The sequence below is a fragment of the Salminus brasiliensis genome, chromosome 1 (assembly GCF_030463535.1).
Source record: "Salminus brasiliensis chromosome 1, fSalBra1.hap2, whole genome shotgun sequence".
Lineage (NCBI taxonomy): Eukaryota > Metazoa > Chordata > Actinopteri > Characiformes > Bryconidae > Salminus > Salminus brasiliensis.
The window spans coordinates 19,652,471-19,677,572 of NC_132878.1; the positions used below are offsets into that span (position 1 = coordinate 19,652,471).

General features: G+C 41.1%; 1 protein-coding gene across 5 annotated transcripts in view; it reads right to left on the bottom strand.

Annotated features, from left to right (window-relative positions):
* The window catches only part of garnl3 (GTPase activating Rap/RanGAP domain like 3), an 84,793-nt gene that overhangs the window by 43,527 nt on the left and 16,164 nt on the right, over window positions 1-25,102 (bottom strand). Inside the window, exon 1 of one of the 5 annotated variants that reach the window (XM_072674124.1) lies at window positions 6,872-7,273. The exons of the other annotated variants lie outside the window; for them this stretch is intronic. Coding sequence (XP_072530225.1) covers window positions 6,872-6,921 — 50 coding nt within the window. The 5' untranslated portion in view covers window positions 6,922-7,273. Of the gene's footprint in view, window positions 1-6,871; window positions 7,274-25,102 lie in introns of those variants that run through there. 5 annotated transcript variants of the gene reach the window in all.

Below are 25,102 nucleotides of genomic sequence, written 5' to 3' on the forward strand. Positions count from 1 at the left end.
TTTAGGCTTGTTTCTACAGAACAAATTGGGTGACCAACGTTACCCTCATATCTCTAGTGCACAACTGAAGATGTAGATACCCAACATGCCTTGACCAATAGAATGGGGTAATAGAATACTATGTAAACCATTAATTTCATTTTACTGAGAATGCACATGAATGCTGACAAAGCATGCATCTGTGCAGGCTATTTTAGTTTCTCTGGTGGATTTATGTGTTGGCTTCATTACAGTTCACAAAAAAGATGAATTGAATCATTATCAAAGCATGGCTCAAGATGTGCCAAGATCTCAACAGAGAGTCTATGTTTTCTTTTCTGTGTTCAAAACACTGTTAACGTAGTTGGGCAAATACTAAAAATATGCTGACATTTGAATCTGTAAAAAGCTTTTTCATGGCAGACTAGCTTAAGTGTTTTAAGCTAGTGTGAGTATGCGAAAGGTCTGCTCTACTAAAAAGGCTATCATTATGTTTCCATTAGTGCTTTATGCTGCAAATAATTTAATAATTTCTTTTCATAAAAGAAACTCTGATAAGGATTTTGTCTGTGCATAAATGCATGTTAGAGGTTATATGTGCCATTTTGAGCTTTATTTAGTAACTGAGAGTGAATAGGTGACTATTTGTCCTCAGCTTTCACCATGTAACTATGAACAAACAAGTTAAATGCTAAGGACATTACCTCTGTGTCTGCTTCACATTCACCTTACATTTCTTTATATGTCTTATCCTCCAGCCAAAACAGAGATTAAAAATGAATGCGTGTATTTCTCAGTAATTACACTTACAATTACAGAAATAGGGGAAGATTTGGTTTGTACTGATTTAACTTAAAGTAACACACAATTGTAGTCATGCAGTAAGGGGGTTCTGCAGATCTAAGAATGCCTTAAGGCAAATATTTCTGTCATTTGCTTAAAACCTTTTCTTAAGAAAACAGTAATGGGTTTAAAACAATTGGAAAGGTCATCCCTTCTCAAAACTCAAATACGTTGAATGCATGTTTCCTTCAGGTTAAGATCAAGTTAAGAATGTGTTATTTTGCCTTTTGTTTTTGTGGGTTTTTTTTTTGCTTCCTGACAAGACAGAAGTAGCCTGACAGAATTATTTCAAGATTTTGGAGCCATTTCAAAATACATATTAATACTTTGTCACTTTATACTTCGGCATCCTGAGTATGAGGATTATATCTGGATAAGGCCAAAACACATAAAAATGCAATTGTAAATGCATCCATCTTTTAAAGCCGGATTCGACAACCAAAGTACAACTTAAACATCAGTAATAACTGCTGCACAATTTGCATGTTCCGTCTTACACAGTAATTAAATGCCAGTCTGACTAACTGGAGACATATTTGACTACCAAGTGTAAATACATGTGGCTAAAATCTACATTCCATATACTAATCACATAAAGTAACCAGGCGTAAACAGGGTCATTGCTCCTCTGGGATTTGGTGTGCCAGGTGTGCTCAATCTGAACTGCATGGTGGATCTCCAGGACGAGCAAAATACAGAACTGTACATTTACTGTAATGATAGTAAAGAGAGTCACTTGAAATATAAAAATGAATACATGCCGATAATTATGTTGAGTTAATTTATCAATAAGTTAGTAATGGAATGAAAACAATTCATCATTTATTAAAGCAGCCCAGTCTTTACCATCTGCAACAGTCTTTAACCACTGCTTCAGCGCATATTCTGTCTGTGATTCAACTTTTAGTCCGAGTTTTCTGTAGACACAACCAAGTGCTTTCTCTTTGGCAATACCCAAACACAGTTACTCTTCTTACAACACATTAAAGCTTCAGCAAATGTTTGTAACTGGTCGTTTGTGTAGCAGTCACTAATATGTACATCACTAATGACCTAAAACGTCTGTTCCTCTACTTGACCAAGCTCTTCTGAGGCTGTATCCCAGGATGCTTTGTCTCCCAACCCAAGGGCTGGTTGCTAAGGAAACAGGGTGGAGGCAGCTTGACAGCCTGGACAAAGGTCATCTTGTGGCACCAATTAGGGTCATCGACCAGAATATCTGTCAACGTGGCTTTGCTTCTGCTCATGTCAATACAGCATTCAGAAGATGACGTTTCTCAGACCACTTATTTTCTCTGCAGGCACTCACACAAAAGGTGCAACACATCAATACCCGATTTACATTCTTCCTTGTCCTTACAGACGTCCTTTTTCTTTATCTTAAACCGAATCTATGCACATTGGGGATCTTTAAAAAGGATCTTTGGTTTCATAAAACAGAATTAACAGTCACTTTTGTTGCTTAATGTTATTTAGTGTTGCATTACATGCAGTACGTTGCCAGATCTTCCCAGCTCCCATGACGACTCATAATATCATCCAGCTGAAGCAAGCTGGACCTTTGCAGGAGATTGTGGTCCAGCATTATTTCTATAACTTCCGTCATGCATATACTGCTCCATCGAGCCAATATCAGCCCTCTGTTTAAGCCACAGTCTACAAGATTAATGCTGCATCCTGACTTACAAAATTACATTTCCATATGCCCTAGCAGGGGGCTTTGCTTGCGTCCGTCGTGTTGGCTGCTGAAATGGTAGACTGTATAGAGAGACTGACATAAAGCAAATCTACACACAGATTCCACACGCTGTAGCCTTCTGAACATCAAAATCTAGATGAAAATCAAATATTGAACCCAAATGCCTAGCAAATTTCTTTTTTCAACTCTTCTCAAGTAGTTAAAACCAACACAGACAGAAGCTTGAAGAACAAGATGTAGGTCCAGTGCTCTTTTATGTTTTGTGTTTGTTATCTTTGTGTGTTTGTTATCTCACCTGTGAGCCCAACAAGATGCAATATAGCATAAATGTATGCATGTGTGAATGTGTAATGTATGTGTAATGTTTGTACGAATGCATGCATGTGTGAATCCTGGACCTGGTGATCTACCACCCTGCATCCTGCAGAATTTATCTCCATCCCTTATCTAACACTGATCTGATCCAGGTAATAAAGACATTCATGGACATGGACTAAATATTAAAGCCAGGTGTGCTGTTTCTGAACTCTCCAGGGCGGTGGATCTCCAGGTCTGGGGATGGGCATCTGCATTTGTGTACCAGTCTAGTAAAACATGGGTATGAATGTCTGGGTCACTGTGCAAGAGTGAAGGTTCTACTGTCAACCACATATTTAATAGTTATTGCGATTAACTACAGTGAAGGGTCATAAGTATTTGGACAATGACACAACTGTAATTTTGTCTCTGTACACCCATCAATGGATTTTAATGAAGCAATGAAGACGTGATTGAAGTATAGTTCCAGCTTTAATTCAAAAGGCTTAACAAAATGTTGCTTTGACCAATTAGAGATAAAAGCCATTTTCAAAGGTATAAAAGTAACTGGACATTTACCGCATCTAGCTGACACTCTTATCCAGAGAGACTTACAAGATTTCTCATACTACAGAGGCAGACCAATGTAGTGATAGGAGTCTTGCCCAAGGACTCTTTATTGGTGTAGCACAGCACAGTCACCCAGACCAGAAATCGAACCCTGGTCTCACACATGGTGTGGTAGCTCACTGGCAGGTAGTGGTATTATCTGTTGCGCCACACCAACCACAATTACCTGATAAGCAGTTTCATGGCCAGGTGGCTTGCTCCCTCATTATTAATGGCACTTTTCCACTGCATGGTACCTAAACTACTCGCTTCTACTCGCTTTTTGGTACCTAGTACATGGTTTGTTTTCCAATACCACAGCTTTCCTCCCGAAATGTAGTTGATGACGTCTATAGATTCAAGTTTCAAGGTTCAGATTCAAAATGACATTATCTGGATCCAGAATTTTCATTTAAACATGGTTCATGTTTGAAGCAATCCTATTAAGTGAGAACAGTAAAGAATTTGTGACTATACAAATGTCAGTCAGCGTCAAGCTAGTCCTTATTTGTTATTTTTAATGCAGCAAAGTTTTAAATACAAGATACTTATAGCTCATAACTGGCATGCAAGTAACATAAGAGAAGACATACTATGTATGTAAGAAGACATACTGTACAAAAACAGTCTTAATGAGTCTGTCTGTCTGTTTCTCAGGAACAAATAATGATGTTCATTTGGCAGCTTCACCATATAACATTGCAACCTAAATAGCATATACACAATAACAAATACAACAATAGCGCTAGCTAATGTAGTTTGTCTGTAAACATAAAGCCTGCATTAGCAAAATGCAACCATTAAAATAGCTGGCCAACTAAAAAGCTTAAAAACTTAAAATAGCCTGGAGATTTCTCCTGGATACCTGCATTGCGTCATGTGGTGTGATGATTCTCTCTGGCCACAAGTCACATTCCAGAGCAGGCACTAAAAAATTACCGTTTAAGATAACAGGTGTCAAATTTGTCTAATGGAAAAGCAAAAAACTAGGTACAGTTGAGTGGAGTAGTGTAGGTACCAAGCAATGAAAAACGACTGTAAATGAGGCCATCATTGGGCCGAAAATACAACACATACCAATTATAGAGACAGTACAAACATAAGGATATGCAAAGGAACACAAAATCAACAAAAGAACAAAGACATAATGCTGTGGTGAGCTCAGCAACATTAATAGAAACCTGGAAGACCACAGAGGACAACAAAAAAAAAGCAGATTATCAGATAATTATTTCCTTGGTGAAGAAAAATCCATAGGTATATCACTGTTCAAGCCTCCAACCAAGAGATGCCTACAAAGAGTTTTTCTTTAAGATGCAAACCACTGGTAACACTCAACAACAGAAAGTCCGGATTCGGCTGCTAGAAACCGTATAAAAAATTCTTTGAAAAAAATGAAATCAACATTAAATGTATGGAGAGTATAGAGAAGAAAATAGCATTATCACATTATCAGTCAAACATGATGTAACAGCCTGGCAAGGCATCTCAAGGCAGGAAACTCATATTTATAATAATCTTTGTTTCTTCTATAACTTTTGAGCCTGTGAAAGTGAGGGGCTATGTAAAAAAAGGCTGAAACCCCTAACCTGGTGATGCCATATGTTTGTTAAACCCACTGTATTAAAGCTGAAAGTCTTCCATCATTCATATTTTAATTGCTTTATTTGATATCCGTTGTGGCGGTGCACAGAGGCGAAGTCACACTGTATCAAACTGTATCATTGTCCACAACATTACTAAGACTTCACTGTATGTCCAAATGTTTGTGGACAGCCCTACTTACAAACACATTTGGTGCCTTTAAGTCGCGCCCATTGCTGCCACAGTTGGGCAGTGGTGGCTCAGCGGTTAGAGCGCCAGCCTATTGATAAGGTTGTGGGTTCAATTCCCAGGCTTGGCAAGCTGCACTGTTGGGCCCTTGAGCTCCAGCTCCCTGGGCTGCCCACCGCTCTGTGTGTGTGTCTGTACAGTGACAATATGTGCACCTTTACCAAATGCGCACACACACTCACACACAGCTGTAGAGAACAACCTCCAATATAATACGACTCTCTGTAGCAGTAGTATAAAGTCCCCCAGCATGGAGCAGTGGAACTTCCTGTGTTCTCTGGCACGGTGGCAGCGCTCCATCCAGTACTTTTGGGATGAGTTGCTTACCATCCGACATCCTGACATCACAAGACGCAGCATGAGCATTTTAACAGTTTTAACAAACTCTGAATCATAATATTAAAACAACGTACTGTATAGCTGTCAACGTGGCTCCCATCACAAATAAATACACTAGATTTGCAATTTCCACGGATTACAGAGAAGGTGAGACGAAGAGCAAGAGAGCGAGAGAGAGAGACAGTGAGATTTGCGCTACTGCAGCAGCAGCAACTTCTGACACCTTCGAAACTGTAAAGGCAACGGTGAGGAGCTAGCTAGATGTTATCTCAGTTCCTTGTGAAGGCTGCACTACCGAGACCATGGGAAAGAAACCAAACTGGTGGAGGGACGCATCACAGGAACCTCGCTTTGCACCTGCGCCAGGTTGCAACACCCTCCCACCAATCACACATACACACACACACTCACACACAGGCCGGCATCAGAGCTCTTGGAGGCATCTTCACGGCCCAGCAAAACAGCTCAAAGCACACAAAAACTAAATGTGCCACCACCCAAGGAGAGTGGTGTTGACCACAAGGGCAGAACCTTCGAGCCTGTTTCTTCGTTTCTTCTTGTGGCTTTAGCGTGCGTATGTGTGTGTGTGTGTGTGTGTGTGTGTGCTTGATGGGAAAGTGGTGCATGCAAGTCCATCCTACCGTGAACCGTCCATTAAACATGAATAATTGACGCATTTTCCGTGTGTTCCCCTGAACGCAGACTCTCCATTCACAAACGGCTGGAAACTGTCTGTATATTTAAACGCAAAAAAACGCAGCTAGCCAAATCAGTCTTCATCTCTATGTGCCGCACAAAACACACATACGAGCGCATACCAGGAGCCTGCTCAGGTTATTAGGACGTTCAACAACACTGTCTGAGGTAAAGCCGTATTATAACACCTCGGTGAGGACATCACATAGCACGCTCAAGCCGCTGTGTTGCATATGCACTGTGAAAAACGCCTCACTGAGGCGTTATTATGGGCTCCTGGGGACGCTTGACTTGTAGCTACTCAGCTGAGTCGCCTGCAGCTTGTTGCTCACAAAAATGTCCCTGAGTGGATTTGCTGCAGTGACAGAGCAGGAGCCGAGCGTCCGTTCAAAGGGGGGAAGCCCAGTAAAAAAAACGACCCTCAAAAAAAGCCTAAGTTGGATTGTTATCCGAATTTTCCGGTCCACCTTAAATAATGCATCAGTGACTGCTGCATCATTTAAGGTGGACCGGAGAATGCGAATATGAAGCCAACTTCACCCTCGTTGAGAAACACCGAGCTGGACCGTCACTCACCGCTGGTTGAAGCTCAGCAGTTTGCTCGCCGCAGTGTCTGCCCCGCTCATGTCCCCCCCAAAAGCGTCGTCAGGGTCTCCCCGGCAGGTTTGGTCTCTTTCCCCCGTTCTTTTCCCTCTCGCCGTCACTGACGACCGCCGGTCACCATCGTCCCTTCACTTCTCGCACTCCTTCTGTCGAGTAGGGCGAGCAGGTTTCTAGTAGGACTGGGTCTCTGTGTGTGTGTGTGTGTGTGTGTGTGTGTGTGACTCAGCTCCTCTGTGCAGGCTGCAGCCTAACGGTCGTAACCGCCGGGGTTCTTGTGGAACGCCTGGCGAATGCGTCGCGAGCTCACTGCTTGGTTTTCCCGCGGATTTCCCTCAGACGCTGGAGTCAGTCAGGTAGCGGCAGAGCTAACTGCTCGCTCTCTCTCTCTCTCTCTCTCTCTCTCTCTCTCTCTCTCTCTCTCTCTCTTTCGTTCTCTCTCCCTCACACACATACACACACAAACACGCGCACGTTTGTATTCCTATCGTAGTCGGGCACGGTCATTGAGATGTGTTAAAGAAGGAAGCAACGTTCTAGCCAACAAATACTAAATACTAAAAGGTACTAGACTACAATATAGCTAGCATTCTCCAGTCTTGGCCAAAATAGTGGAACCCATTTTTAAATAGTAAACAAAAGGTTTTCCACCATAGAGAAGGGTTCAAACGGTTTTTTGAGGACCTTTTTACTAAAGAACCCTTCAAGAACCTAGTTTTATTAAAGAAGTAGAGACATTTAGTATTTCCCAAAGAGACAAATACATGAGCATAAACACGCATAAACACATATTTGTGTATTCCTAATTAAATGAGTATTGCTTTTGAGGCACATATGATAAAATACAAATACAGTCTTGACTACAATGTTATAGTATCTGTTTTATATCAAAAAACAGTATACCAGCTTCTAAATAACAACCTGACCAGTGTACCAGTGTTCAAAACACAACCTGACCACTGTACCAGCGTTTAAAACACAACCTGACCAGTGTACCAGCATGAAAAACACAACCTGACCAGTGTACCAGCATGAAAAACACAACCTGACCAGTGTACCAGCATGAAAAACACAACCTGACTAGTGTACCAGCTTCTAAATAACAACCTGACCAGTGTACCAGCATGTAAAACACAATCTGACCAGTGTACCAGCGTTCAAAACACAACCTGACCAGTGTACCAGTGTTCAAAACACAACCTGACCAGTGTACCAGCGATTAAAACACAACCTGACCAGTGTACCAGTGTTCAAAACACAACCTGACCAGTGTACCAGTGTATAAAACACAACCTGACCAGTGTACCAGCATCTAAATAACAACCTGACCAGTATACCAGCATGTAAAACACAATCTGACCAGTGTACCAGCGTTCAAAACACAACCTGACCAGTGTACCAGTGTTCAAATCACAACCTGACCAGCGTTCACAACACAACCTGACCAGTGTACCAGCATCTAAATAACAACCTGACCAGTATACCAGCATGTAAAACACAATCTGACCAGTGTACCAGCGTTCAAAACACAACCTGACCAGTGTACCAGTGTTCAAATCACAACCTGACCAGCGTTCACAACACAACCTGACCAGTGTACCAGTATTCAAAACACAATCTGACCAGTGTACCAGCGATTAAAACACAACCTAACCAGTGTACCAGCATGTAAAACACAACCTGACCAGTGTACCAGCGTTCAAAACACAACCTGTCCAGTGTACCAGCGTTCAAAACACAACTTGACCAGTATACCAGCATTTAAAAACACAACCTGACCAGTGTACCAGCGTTTAAAACACAACCTGACCAGTGTACCAGTGTTCAAAACACAACCTGACCAGTGTACCAGCGATTAAAATACAACCTGACCAGTGTACCAGCATGTAAAACACAACCTGACCAGTGTACCAGCTTCTAAATAACAACCTGACCAGTGTACCAGTGTTCAAAACACAACCTGACCACTGTACCAGCGTTTAAAACACAACCTGACCAGTGTACCAGCATGAAAAACACAACCTGACCAGTGTACCAGCATGAAAAACACAACCTGACCAGTGTACCAGCATGAAAAACACAACCTGACTAGTGTACCAGCTTCTAAATAACAACCTGACCAGTGTACCAGCATGTAAAACACAATCTGACCAGTGTACCAGCGTTCAAAACACAACCTGACCAGTGTACCAGTGTTCAAAACACAACCTGACCAGTGTACCAGCGATTAAAACACAACCTGACCAGTGTACCAGTGTTCAAAACACAACCTGACCAGTGTACCAGTGTATAAAACACAACCTGACCAGTGTACCAGCATCTAAATAACAACCTGACCAGTATACCAGCATGTAAAACACAATCTGACCAGTGTACCAGCGTTCAAAACACAACCTGACCAGTGTACCAGTGTTCAAATCACAACCTGACCAGCGTTCACAACACAACCTGACCAGTGTACCAGCATCTAAATAACAACCTGACCAGTATACCAGCATGTAAAACACAATCTGACCAGTGTACCAGCGTTCAAAACACAACCTGACCAGTGTACCAGTGTTCAAATCACAACCTGACCAGCGTTCACAACACAACCTGACCAGTGTACCAGTATTCAAAACACAATCTGACCAGTGTACCAGCGATTAAAACACAACCTAACCAGTGTACCAGCATGTAAAACACAACCTGACCAGTGTACCAGCGTTCAAAACACAACCTGTCCAGTGTACCAGCGTTCAAAACACAACTTGACCAGTATACCAGCATTTAAAAACACAACCTGACCAGTGTACCAGCGTTTAAAACACAACCTGACCAGTGTACCAGTGTTCAAAACACAACCTGACCAGTGTACCAGCGATTAAAATACAACCTGACCAGTGTACCAGCATGTAAAACACAACCTGACCAGTGTACCAGCGTCTAAATAACAACCTGACCAGTGTACCAGTGTTCAAAACACAACCTGACCAGTGTACCAGTGTTCAAAACACAACCTGACCAGTGTACCAGCGTTTACAACACAACCTGACCAGTGTACCAGTGATTAAAACACAACCTGACCAGTGTACCAGTGATTAAAACACAACCTGACCAGCGTTCACAACACAACCTGACCAGTGTACCAGTGATTAAAACACAACCTGACCAGCATTCACAACACAACCTGACCAATGTACCAGCATGTAAAACACAACCTGACCAGTGTACCAGTGTTCAAAACACAACCTGACCAGCGTTCACAACACAACCTGACCAGCGTTCACAACACAACCTGACCAGTGTACCAGCATTTAAAACACAACCTGACCAGTGTACCAGCATTTAAAACACAACCTGACCAGTGTACCAGCATGAAAAACACAACCTGACTAGTGTACCAGCGTCTAAATAACAACCTGACCAGTGTACCAGCATGTAAAACACAACCTGACCAGTGTACCAGCGTTCAAAACACAACCTGACCAGTGTACCAGTGTTCAAAACACAACCTGACCAGTGTACCAGCGTCTAAATAACAACCTGACCAGTGTACCAGCATGTAAAACACAATCTGACCAGTGTACCAGCGTTCAAAACACAACCTGACCAGTGTACCAGCGTTTAAAACATAACCTGACCAGTGTACCAGTGTTCAAAACACAACCTGACCAGTGTACCAGTGTTCAAAACACAACCTGACCAGTGTACCAGCGTCTAAATAACAACCTGACCAGTGTACCAGTGTTCAAAACACAACCTGACCAGTGTACCAGTGTTCAAAACACAACCTGACCAGTGTACCAGCATTTAAAACACAACCTGACCAGTGTACCAGCATTTAAAACACAACCTGACCAGTGTACCAGCATGAAAAACACAACCTGACCAGTGTACCAGCGTCTAAATAACAACCTGACCAGTGTACCAGCATGTAAAACACAATCTGACCAGTGTACCAGTGTTCAAATCACAACCTGACCAGCGTTCACAACACAACCTGACCAGTGTACCAGTGTTCAAAACACAATCTGACCAGCGTTCACAACACAACCTGACCAGTGTACCAGTATTCAAAACACAATCTGACCAGTGTACCAGTGTTCAAAACACAACCTGACCAGTGTACCAGCGTCTAAATAACAACCTGACCAGTGTACCAGTGTTCAAAACACAACCTGACCAGTGTACCAGTGTTCAAATCACAACCTGACCAGCGTTCACAACACAACCTGACCAGTGTACCAGTGTTCAAAACACAATCTGACCAGCGTTCACAACACAACCTGACCAGTGTACCAGTATTCAAAACACAATCTGACCAGTGTACCAGTGTTCAAAACACAACCTGACCAGTGTACCAGCGTCTAAATAACAACCTGACCAGTGTACCAGTGTTCAAAACACAACCTGACCAGTGTACCAGTGTTCAAAACACAACCTGACCAGTGTACCAGCATTTAAAACACAACCTGACCAGTGTACCAGCGTTTAAAACACAACCTGACCAGTGTACCAGCATGTAAAACACAACCTGACCAGTGTACCAGCGTCTAAATAACAACCTGACCAGTGTACCAGAGTTCAAAACACAACCTGACCAGTGTACCAGTGATTAAAACACAACCTGACCAGTGTACCAGCGTTTAAAACACAACCTGACCAGTGTACCAGCATGTAAAACACAACCTGACCAGTGTACCAGCGTCTAAATAACAACCTGACCAGTGTACCAGAGTTCAAAACACAACCTGACCAGTGTACCAGTGTTCAAAACACAACCTGACCAGTGTACCAGTGTTCAAAACACAACCTGACCAGTGTACCAGCGATTAAAACACAACCTGACCAGTGTACCAGCATGTAAAACACAACCTGACCAGTGTACCAGCGTCTAAATAACAACCTGACCAGTGTACCAGCGTTCACAACACAACCTGACCAGTGTACCAGTGTTTAAAACACAACCTGACCAGCGTTCACAACACAACCTGACCAGTGTACCAGCATGTAAAACACAACCTGACCAGTGTACCAGTGTTCACAACACAACCTGACCAGTGTACCAGTGTTTAAAACACAACCTGACCAGCGTTCACAACACAACCTGACCAGTGTACCAGCATGTAAAACACAACCTGACCAGTGTACCAGCATTTAAAACACAACCTGACCAGTGTACCAGTGTTTAAAACACAACCTGACCAGCGTTCACAACACAACCTGACCAGTGTACCAGCATTTAAAACACAACATGCTTGTTTATAATGGTCTGGTGTTGGTGTGACACTGGTTAACCAGCATTACCAGCATTCAAAATGCATCATACTGGTTTATGCCAGTTTGGTTCTGGTGTGATTCTGGTTGACCAGTATACCAGCACTGTATTGGGTTCTCATGGTCACACACACAAAGAGGGGCGTGGCTGTCACTCCTTACTGCTACACTCGATCAGTGGGACGGCAGGACTAAAGCAAATACCAGTGCTTCTTTAATGTGAAATTCTGAAGCGTAAAACAATCCCCAACTCATCACCAAGTTTTAATACAGCAGTGCCACCCCCACTGCCTAAATACTCATCTGTGTGTGTGTGTGTGTGTGTGTGTGTGTGTGTGTGTGTGTGTGTGTGTGTGTGTGAAGGTTCCTGTGTTGAGACGCAGTAGCTATACGCAATCACAAGCCTTTACGTGACAAGAGACTCAATTAGCCATAAGGATGGTGGTAATTTGCCACCGGGGGAAAGGCGACACTCCATCGCAGTCGTTTAATATGAGATGGAGCAGTGTGGCAGGGAGATAGCTTTTAGCTCTTTGCAGGGCCAAACGTCCCCAAAATGATGAAAAGCAATGATATTCTGCCACTGTCAGGGCACAGAGTAGGTCCCTACAACAAAAATACTTTTGTGGGTTTATTATTCTTATGTGAATAATACCCTAAGGTAATTATGTTTGATAACGTAAGGTATTTACAATTAAGGTAAAGCTTGGATTGCTTTTATTATCTTTCAGTAATACAGAAATATCTCACAAAGCTACTAATACAAACCCATCAGTTTCAGTCACAGCCGTGACACACAGTGTTAAAGCTAGCTCATTATCATGTAGCCACATATGACAGCAGATCAGACAAAACACTAGTTTGGAACTGTTCCTAAAATGCAGATCTGAGAATCGCCAGCAGCGATGACTTCCCTTTTAATTTATAACACATCAACAATACACCAGTATACAAGCATGTAAACAACTGTTCACTGGCATTCAAACAGAATCGTTCACAAACACGTGTATCCCACACTGAGGGTTAGTAACTGTGTTTAAGATGTTTTTCCTGTCTGTTCAACAAATGATGGATATTCCAACATCACAGTTCATTGCATGAAATTCAGGCACCATTTAAAACCCTTTGGGAATTTCAGGGACTACATTGGGAAATGTGTGGAGAAGAAAAATCCAGCCACTGTAGGTATAAGCACAAATTCTAGGTAGGTAGGATGCATCTATGCATCCACCATATTGGAAGGATTGAGATGTGCTTGTAAACAAATACATGAGTATAAAGATATGAAGAGTTAATTTGTTTAAATCAGCAGTAATTCACTTACTATTTACATTATTCTTAAAAAGAAAAAGAAAATAAATATATATATATATATATACTGTGAAATTATTTGAGTTCAAGAGCTTTGCAAGAGGGCCAATTATTTAAATAATTGGCCGATTATTTGTGCACTACTGGCTCCAAAATGGCCCTTAGGATGATCGCCACTGTCAATGCAATCTGAAGATGAACACTCAACTTTCACAGAGGATCAACAGTTCACAGAAAACAGCGTGTTCTACAGCCATTTCAGACATAAGCTAAATATAAGCTAGAAACAATGATCTCTTGTTCACAAAAAAAAGGGTTTTCTTTGCTGTCTTACTGTAAAGATTAAGTCCAGTGTTAGAGATCAGTCTGTGTGCTGCAGAACATGATCACAAAGTGCCAAGCTGGTTTCTTTACTAATGTATTACTAACACAGTGCTTGGGGAGTGTTTATGGAGTGTCCAAAATAAATAATAAAAACTGCATTCCCGGAGCCCTCTTAAGGTTCTGTTCAACCCCCAAAACCTATACCGTTGAGTATAGGGTGGTGAACGGCATTGAAGAGCATGGGAGGAGTCTTTCCTTTTATTAATATTATTTTAATTAGGAAAGAATGACAATGCAGAGGGAGGCTGCCTTCGGGACTAGAGGAGCTATAAACTCAACTATAAACAGTAAAACAGTTAATGGAAGGCCTACAGGTTCAAAGGTACAACGATTCTCTTGCTAATGATCACTGATATACTGAAAACAAAGTCAAAGTAGGAATTACAGTTTTTATTGTTCTTCAGCACTTTCCTGTTGGAATATCCATGTTTTCCGAGTTAATGTGAACTGACAGCATAAACACTAAAAAAGGGTCACTTAACATCTGCATATGAGATATGCACAAACAAACAAACAAAAAAAAAAGGATGCCAGTAGAGAAAGACAAAAGAGCTAGAATCTAGGGCCAAATATACAGTAACATCTGTATCATTCTAGTTATTATAAGAAACGTTTCATCACCTGTTGCATTCTATGATGCAGTCATGAGGTGGTGGTATCTGTGGATATTCTGTCTGCAGCTGGATTGAGACAGCAGTAACCCAGTGTTTGTTTGTGTTCTTGTATTTCTATCTTTGTAGCGATCAACCATTTTCACAAAGAGTAATCCTGTCAGTAATCCAATCAAACAGTTTACGGGCATTTGAGTAATTTGATAATCAAAAAAAATCGGTCATGAGTCAGGCAGTAATTGTAGTTCTGCTATGCAACCATTCAATAATCTCACAGAATAAGACGTGATGTGAAGGTCATGTAAAACCCAAGCATCGAGCCCCGGGGTTTTTACACATCAAGCCATGATATGAACAATCATCATCTAGAAGATGAAAAATATTGAAATCTTTCAGTTTGGTCGCCGTCTCCCAGGTAATGCTGCTTGCTTATTGCCGGTACCATTGCTTGTTTTCACACATGCGCAGACTGAGAAATCTGATAATATTCCAGATAAGAGGATATGTGCACCTGGAAAAATCAGATTATTTACTGAGCAAAAATTCAGCTTTCTTTATTAGATTTCTTAATCCGACTTTACTCCAATCTAAGAAATCAGAGTACGCTGTTTACATGATCACTGCAGAAATCTGATTATGATCAGACTATTAAGTGATACGATAGAAATGAATGGGTAAAACAAACAATATGGGGGTGTAAAAAATGCAGAAATACCACATTACTGGTCTTCTAGCCCCTAATGCAGCCAAATCTTTTCTTTTTTTTTTTAGTTACTGACATAAATGTCAAGATAAGCTTTAGGCGTAGGTGTTGCAGTCTTTACCAACAATAGTTTAGTGGAAATCCCCCATACTGATAGTGATCCAAGAATGTGTGTTTGTGTGTGTCTCTGTGTTGATGTCAAATTATTAGGGTGCATTTGTTTGTCTTTTTTGTCTAAGGACATGACTTACACGGCATTCACCTTTGTGTGCTGCAAACACAGACCACTAATAACCATACGTTCTTGCTTCTAATGTGTGTGTGTGTGTGTGTGTTTGAGAGAGAGAGAGGTGCATCTGCATGGGCGTGTGTTTTTCTTGACAATGCTCTTGGCCTGTATGATCTCATAACCATCACTCTTTCTTCCTCCTGCTCCAGGTTTATCCATAATCCCCTGTCTAGTGCAGGAGCGTTAAAATGAGGTCAAAGTCGGACCACACAATTACCTTTCCTACCTCTCTTCCTCCCTCGCTCTCACGTCTGTTCAAGCTCTCTCTCTCTGTCTCTATTTCCCTCTTTCTCTCTCTCTCACACACACAAACACACACAGATTCACAGTTGTACCGAGATGTCATAATACTAAAAGAGGGAAAAAGAGAGTGAGAGACAAAAAAAAGAGAGAAATAGACTGAAAGAATAGACAGAAAGGGGCAGGAAAAGAACAGAGACTAACTAAGACAGACTAAGAAAGAAAAAGAAGAAGGAGAGATGAAAATGAGACAAAGGACAGAGGGACAAAGAGGGGGAAAGACAGTTGATATTGTTGGAAAAGAGAGATAGAGGGGAAAAGGGAAGCAGAAAGACTGGAGGGAAAGAAAGGAGACATGGAAGGGAAAGACAGAAATGGCAGGGAAGGCGAGAGGGACGGTGTGAGACAGAGAGACAGGTGTGAAAGGAAGAGAGACAGGAGTGAGAGATAGAGGAAAAGAGAGATGGTAGTGAAGGAAAGAAAGAGATAAGAGCGGAAAAAAGAGACAGAAGTGAAAGAGAGAGAGACAGACAGACAGACAGAAGGTAGGGAACTCATAATAGAGACAGACAAGTGGGGGAAAAAGGGGAATAGATGGACAGATAGGCAGAATGGAAAGAAAGATAGAACAGATGGAAAAAAGAAAAAAGGGAGAGAGAGAGCAGGGAAGAGAGAAAGAGACAGGGACGAGAGAGAAGGAGGAGAGAGAGAAAGAGACACATATAAAAGACAGAAAAGAGAAGGAAGGAGAGAGAGAGAGAGAGAGAGAGAGAGAGAGAGAGAGAAAGAATAAGGCCCTGGAGGAAGTGAAGGAATATGAGGGGTCTGCTGGATGCAGTACGACGGTGGGGGGTAAACTGCCTTCAGTTTATTACTCTGCATCTTTATTAGAGCTACATTACAGCATTAGCTCTCAGATGAAGGCCTTTGGGAAATTAGTCATTTCAGCCACACACGCACACACAAACACTCAGGTGGGTAATGTGAGCACAGCGTGTGTGATATTCAAGTCCCTAACTGATGACATCACAGAGAGTGCAGCAATGCTGCTCTTCAATATTTAAACGCAGACAGAGAGCATCATGGGTACCGTCACAATCTAAACACTATCTATTTAACACTGTTTCAGTTCACTGTTCCTCAAAAGCTGTAAGACTGTAAGAAAGCGTTTGTCAGTCTGTGTGGAGTAAGAGAAGTTACAGAAAGTAACTCACACCCTTCAAGCTCAAGGAGTATAAGCCAGGCAGTGTGTGTGTGTGTGTGTTTGTGTGTGTGTGTGTGTGTCTGTGTGTCTGCATGATGGTTGAAACCCAAGCTTTTGAGTGTTAAAGCTTGTGGGCATGAAACGTAAGACCCAACACCTCAGTGTCAACATCGAGTTTCAGGTTACAACCAAACAATAACACAAATTCATGCACACACACACACACACACACACACACACACACACACGCACACACGCACACACACTCCTACACACCACAACGCTGACGAAACATTACCTCTATGTGACAGCAATAATATACCCGCAAGAAATGAAAAACAGGTACACACACACACACACAAGGAGTAAATAGGGCAATATTCCAAAGTCAATGACTGCAACAAATGCCAATATATAAAGAACTCTCAGCCAGATCATAAATCAAACCTGAGGCAGGACAGAAAACGGCCTCTCCTTGTCCCTCACATTCACTTTACCTTGACTTTGCTGCTGCTACTAAATATTATATTATGCCGGACTGTATTACACTCTTAAAAATCAAGATGCTACAAAGATTCAGTTTACACCTGATCACTTTATGTGTATCAATATATCTGGATAAGGTCAAGCCACATGAGACGTATAAACACACCCAGGACTCATTAAACCGATACAAATCTGATCACTCAAGCCACTGCAGGAGGCTGGTCTGAGATGCATTTGAGACACATTATAGCAGTGTAAACACATCTATCTCTCCAAGACGAATTCCACAACTAAAACCTCTCCCAGTATAATACCAGTAATAATTACTGCACAACAAGTTTGCATATTTCATCCCACACAGGAATCAGATTCCAGTCTGGCTAACCGAAAACACATTTGACTACTGAGTGTAAATGCATGAGGCTAAAATCTTGTCAGGATACAGTTCAGATACAAGTCACATCAACTGACTTGGTGTAAACGAGGTCTAAAAGTGTTTTGCCATGAAACAATCACTTTAGATTTAATAAAGAACCATTTTTATAAAATAGCTGTGTGTGAAGAACCTTTTACAGGTTTTTACAATAACTAACATCCTTGTGTTCAATCTGTAGTCACATTGTCAAAACTCTAAACACACTTAGCCCAACATCCATCTGTTGTGGACTAAACCGTTAAGACAGTTCATGTTATTTTAACAGAATATGCAGCCAATGAATATCTTTCTAATAGGCCAAATTTTTCTGTCCACACCAGCTTACCCAGTACCAACATTACCAATCTTTCTTATCTGGTTTACAAATGCTTACACACCCCAGAAATGCAAAACCTTAAATCTAGTACCAAACATCTACTTCTGCAACAACAACATGTGAAACACTATACTAAAACAACTGATACACAATTTTGAACGTATAGATCATTAAGAAATGGCCGACGTACACTACACGGACAAAAGTATTGGGACATTGGCTCAGTCACTGTTTTTTTTCCCGAAATCAAGGGTAGAAAGAGTTGATCCTGCTTTTGTTGGAGTAACTGTTTCTACTGTCCAAGGATGGCTTTCTACTAGATTTTGGAACACTGCTGTGAGGATCTGATTGCATTCAGTGAGAAGATATTTAGTGAGGTCAGGATGTTGGATGATTACCACCCTAGCTCATCCCCAACTCTGCCACTCATCCCAAAAGTATTGAATGGAGCACCAACCATCATTCCAGAGAACACAGTTCCACTGCTCCACATCTCAAGGCTTCATACCCCTCTAACCCACACCTCACATTAAACATGGTGCCAATAAGGTCACGTTTATCTGTTTCAGAGTCCTATTCTATTACCAGTACTTTTCCACAGGGACTAGAAAAGCTGAGTGTGTGTGTGTGTATGTGTGTGTGTGTGTGTGCATTTGCACATCTGTGTTAGCAATGGGTGCGAGTTAAAGTAGCTGAATGCATTCATTCGAAGGGGTGTCCACAAACATTTGGACATATATAGGACATAAGTTGCTGCTGTAAGACAGTCAGGGGTGGGTACAGCATGCCAAGCACCCCCTGATGATGTGATGTGGAAATGCTGAAGACTGTAGAGATTACTGTACAACAAGACTGTGCATGTTTGTGTTTTGATTTCCTCTTCTGTGGCTTTTTGGTGCTATATTTGTGAATGGTATTTTGACACATATGAGCCCAAAGGCCAAGTATACAAAATTTGTTGTACATCACTGGCAGCAATTTTATAGCCCTACTGCGAGCTTTTACTGCAAGACTCTTTTTGTCTACCCTACATTTCACACAGTAAATATCACTTAGTCACTTATAGAAAGTATGCTGCCAAAATCCCACACATTTGACAGTGCTTAAAGCAGTGCTTTAAGAATAAGCTGGATATTAAAAAAGCATTTTTGTTTGCTGGTAGAGTGTAAAAAAGGTATGCGGTATCTGTACATGCTATCAGTTGACAGTATTGGACAGTGGGTGTGATGTGTGTTCTGAAAGAATGATCTGGTATTGGGCCGGGTTTGCCGTGTGTTGGTAGTTTGTGTATGTAATGAAGGTTTTTGTTCATTTAAAGTATAACATCCAACATCCTAATTTTATCTAATGTTGCTTACAAACACTGCACCTAGACTGCCACCAATTTCTCATTTCTGTAAATACACACCCAGAATTTTAGTTTATTAGCTTTAAAATTCTTTTGACAAGCTGTGCAAACAAGTTTCTACATTACATCCACATATCATCCTCGTCCTGCTGTGTAGTACTATTTTGCTATTTTACAGATTGTTTTGGTGCCTCTGGAGCCTAATGCTGGTGTGACAGGGTTAAATTCTTGGGCGGTATAAGCCGTCATTAGCTAGTTACTCTGTAAAAAAAAGCACTGGACTGTATTTAGCCAGACTTGAAGTATTATTTGTGGAAGTTTATTGGTGCACTGTAGAGAAGTTCTGCTAAAAGAATATGATTCTCTGGAGCAGATAAACATGAACATGCTGGCACCATATCTAAGGCCAGGCGTTGGTATTGTACAAAGCCCCCCAGCATTCAGCAGCGGAGCAGTAGAACTGTGTTCTCTGGAATGATGGTGGGTGCTCCATTTAATACTGTTGGGATGAGTTGGGGAGTTGGGGATGAGGTGGGGTGGTGATCATTCAACATCCTGACCTCGGTAAAGCTCACCACTAATTGCAATGAAATTCTCAGAGCAATGTTCTATAAAAAGAGTACAAACCCTGGACAGTAGAGACAGTTACTCCAACAAAAGCAGGACAAACTCTTTTTTTATACTCTTTTTGGCATAAACAATCAATGAGCAGGTGTCCCAATACTATAGCAATTATATATATTTGTGTGTCTCGCTAAACAAGTCTGAAAACTCAATATAAGTAAATCCATTTGGGATTGATGCCAGGAATTTACATCTTATGTGTGGCAGGGTAGTGTTGTGTTATGAAAATGTAACATGCAAATAAGGGAAAGGTTTCATGCAAAACAGTAAAACATGCCTGTTATCCATGTTCATGAATAAGAAACCGTACTAACGTGATGATACTTGTTCTTAACATCATGGTAAACTCAGTGTTTTATGAGTCTCTTGTCAGATGTACAATAAGTAGTGCAGACTTGCTCATCAAATGGTTCTTTTGAACTCAAGGATATTCCTACAGAGTTCCTGATTGGGCATGGTGACCTTGCCAAGTGTTGTATTGAGAATGATGTGTCTCATTCTTCTGGCAATGCTTTACAATGGAGATTATACAGGCTGTATGTGCACAATTAAACACAGTTTAAAAGAGCTGAATTCCCATATTAGTCCCAAATGGTTTCTGGATACTTTTGGACATATAGTGTACTTCCCCTAGGTCTGTTTTTCCCTGAGGCACTTAATGCAAATCTACCAGGCAAGCCAGGCTAAATGAACAGCCTATGCAAATAACTGTGATGCTAAATTAATAAAAAGTAAACAACGTATTGGAAAAAAAACAGCTTTCTCTTTAACTTCAAAAATAGGACAAAAACAGGAGAAAGCACATCCTCAAAGTATATTAGCACACAATTAGCACTGATTAGTTTGCATCTCATGTATTAGCTTGTGGCTACCATGTAAAATCTCTTTTGAGACTCCTTCTAGACAATGAAGTTATTAACCTAACATTGTATGTCTAAAGCAGTGATACCACGGATAATGTTTTGAACATATAGTAATGCTTAATACAGCTAACAGTTTCATTTTCCAGCTCAAACATGAATAAGTGAAGCTAACAGACATTCAAATAACATGTCAACTCCATTGATGCAGCTGTAAAAAAAATGTCAGTAAAGAAATAAACTGTAAAGTAAATATAAAAAACAGTCCAGTGCTTCTTTAACAGAGTGACTAGCTAATGACGGCTTTTACCGCCCAAGAATTTAACCCTGTCACGCCAGCATTAGGGTCCACAGACACCAAAAAATTTTGTAAAATAGCAAAATAGTACTACAAAGCAGGATGAGGACGATATATGGATGATGATGTAGAAGCGTGTTTGCACAGCTTGTCAATAGAATTTTAAAGCTAATAAACTAACATTCTGCAGTACTATGAATTTCCTATTGTAAACTAAATTTTCTGGCTGATCGACTGCATCAGGGGAGAGTGATAAATCACGTTCATTCAATTTTTGGCCAAACTGTTCCTTTAACAATCATACCAACTCAATGGCCTTGCATTGCTTTAATTGATTACACCCGGGTTTTCTGGTCAAAAACACAATTGCTCCAGACGATGCTCCAGATGATTTCCTGTAATACTATCCCACTGCGTACACTACAGAAAAGGAGCTGAAATGGAAACCAGCCCAAAAAGACATAGATAACTACTGATATGGGTTACTGCCAAATGACCTTCAGCAGCTTCTTTGAGAGTTTAGGGTGCAAAGACCATGTTTGTAAAACAGATGTAGTTCAAGGTTCTTTATGGAACCAAAAGTAGCATCACTCAAAGAACCATTTGTTGCACCTATATTACACCTAAGAGTGTGGGTAAAACAACACGTTTTGGAAAAGCATGTTGATTAGAGATGGATGGATCGATTAGCTATGTATCGATATCGGATGGTTTCCAGCCCAAATATGCGATCGGTGATCCTGAGAGCTGGTCAGATAATCTGATCCATATTATTGGCAATGCGAGTTGCTGCAGAGTTTTGCAGGGTCACAAGGTGCTGCAGTTCCTCATTCAACCACTACATGGCAATACAGACCTCATTCACGGCTACAGACACGCCAGTGTTGAGTGTTGTCCACTCAGTGCCACATACCGGATACCCCTCTCTAGAGTACATCACTCAGCCTAGTACACTGAGTATCAGACAAAGCAGAGCTAGCAAAGATAGCTAACAACACTTTAAGCTACAGTGCAATTCTGCACTGGAAATTACCGGCTCTCTCCACTGGTGCTCGGTGCTCAGTAAAGTTTTAAATGTGGTTGATTTAACAAAGTAAAGTACATTTCATCTTTCAACTCTGATCGGTCCATCTCTTATACAGATTAATAATTACTAAGCTCATGAAAGTGAGGTTCAGGTAGCTTGTTCATAGCTGGTTCGTATACATTTTGTCCTGTAAGTGATTTGTGTTGCTCTTGTGTTGCACAGCTTGAACACTCATATGGGAAGCCCATAATACCTCTAGTTATCCTTTCCTCTTACGTGCTCACACCAACACGCCCCAGGGAATAGAGATCGAGTTAACCTGAAATCCCATGAACATATTGTGTGATTGCTTGCCAAGATCAGTCTCAGCAAGATGTTTTCCCACATAGATCAGCCCAATTCTAAAATACCCTTACTGACCTCAGCTCTAATACAATCACTGGCTCATACAAACATTGGAGATTTGGTTGCAGGTCTGCAACCAGCAAAGTGATATCCCCTTTCTCAGCACAGCATATGCTGCTTTGTCTTGTCAACAAATTGGCTGACACTGTTGGCAGTGTATGCCAGAATACCACACATATTATGATGTATAATATCCAGTGTCATGACCTATGCTTGGCAACCTTTAGTAAAACCAAGGGCAGGTTAAACCAAGGAAAATGCATTACCATTTGTTAATGTTCAGATTTCACTTGACCACATAAAAGCAAAAATGACAAATGATAATGTTTTTAATAAATATGTTTTCTACAGGAGATGAATTTGGCAAATATCCCATTTCTGTTTATTGTCTGAATATGAAATATTGAAAATAAAACAGAGATAATGCACCATTATCCTAGTACATGTCACATATGTTTTATTTTTTCCCCCAATATGTTATAGTAGATTTTAAAGTAACTGGACCCTGACTGGGCTGACCAGCTAGTCTTTCACTGAGCTGTGTGTGTGTGTGTGTGTGTGTGTGTGTGTGTGTGTGTGTGTGTGTGTGTGTGTGTGTGTTTGTGCGCGTGCTCATAGACTTTTATGATGCAAATGTCTATATGCCCCTACTCATCTTCCTCAAATAAATGATAAATGCCTAGGGTAAGCTAGGCTTAATGGATCAGACACATACACACACACACACACACATAGGAGGCTGCATCTGGCTGGCTGCAGTTGAAAGGTTAAGTCCTTTGATTATGTTAAAGAGTAGGGCCATCCTTCATGGCGTGTGTCGGACAGAGTGACATTTCCTGAGGCCAGTCTGTGGCATGCTGGCATTTTGGGTTTTCAAACTCAGGCCGCTCAGGGGTCTCGCCACTGCGGAAGGGCAGGTTTACAGACATTGGGTTGCCTAAACTTCGTGCAAAATCAAATCAATTACGAGAAAGAGGACAGATACATTTTGAGTGTTTTCAAATGTATTTCAGTGCGCAAAGCAAACCAGCTGAGGCAACATAGCATACTTACAACATCTTCCTGTAGTTTTCAGGAGCCACCATTCTATTGTTCAAAACCTTGCTTTTCCTAAATAAGTGATCCCACAGCTAATGTCATATTTTTTTTTATAAAATGATGATGCCTGGATGAATTCAGTTATGCACAGAGCAGCAGATTTTAGAGCTCGCTGTCTACAGATTCTTCATTTATTGGCCCACTAGGTCCTCTAGTGGTTCCTTTGGTTCATTACAGAATCAGATTTAACAGCCAAGTGACTTAAAAGACCTGATCCTCATTTCTGTTTAAAAATCAGTTCTTTCTGAATCTTTTGTGACCTGCTTAGCTGCTCTTAGAGCTCTCACTTCATGTGGCTAGAATATTGATTGTCACATGATCAGATTTAAACCACATCTTTACAGTTGGTGATTAAGTGCGATATACGCAAATGTTTCACTCTAGCTGCCTCTGAATTTTCTTACACTGGCAGCTGATGTGTATGAGATGGCTGTTTAGAATAATTAACATTTTGAGATTACGGACCTCGCCTGTGGATCAGGGGAAGAGAGCAGAGATGAAGAAGGTGTGGTTATGGGTGGTGGTGGGTGCAACGTTGTTGGACTGAGAAAAGGAAGATATATATAAAGCCTATAAGGTGGAGTAAAGCTTAACCAAACTGGTACTATTTCAGCTAGCTATCTTGAAAAACAAATATGCAACACAGTGGGATTGAAAAAGAATGACTTTTTTGTGAAAGAAAGACATTCACTCTGTAGTTCTGTAGGTGCACTTTTACCCTGACTGTAGCCACACAATTTGTCAGCCACCCACTAGCCCATACTGTGACTCTAATACTGTGGCCAACTCTACTATTATACACCTTGGAACTGTACAGTTAGTGACTCTAACTCCTCTTTTTCTGCCCAATTTGTGTAAGTCATTCTCCAGACCTTCATTAGTGGTTTCTGGCCAAACAGTTAGTTTTGGCCATATACTTTTGGGATGGCAGGCTGTAGCAGTAATGCCTAGGTGGGTCAAAACTCCAGCAACACTGCTATGTCTGTACACATGTACCAGTGCAACATTGACATGTTACTACCATGGAGGTATAAATAAAAAATAGTTCTTGAAGTACTTCTTTAATAATGACTCCTTTTTTACTAATTGACTCCTATCATGGTAACCAATATTTGATATGTAATAGGGCATGTATTTATTATTCAAAATGTAATTTAATATCAATATTGTGTACAGAACATCCTGTCTCTGGTGTCGCCTAGATTTTCTTTTGTTTGGTCAACCCTTCATACTCTAGATAACACTGAGAATGAAAGGAAGCAATTGCAACCAAGAATTCAACGGTATTGGCAGATACACTATATGGAC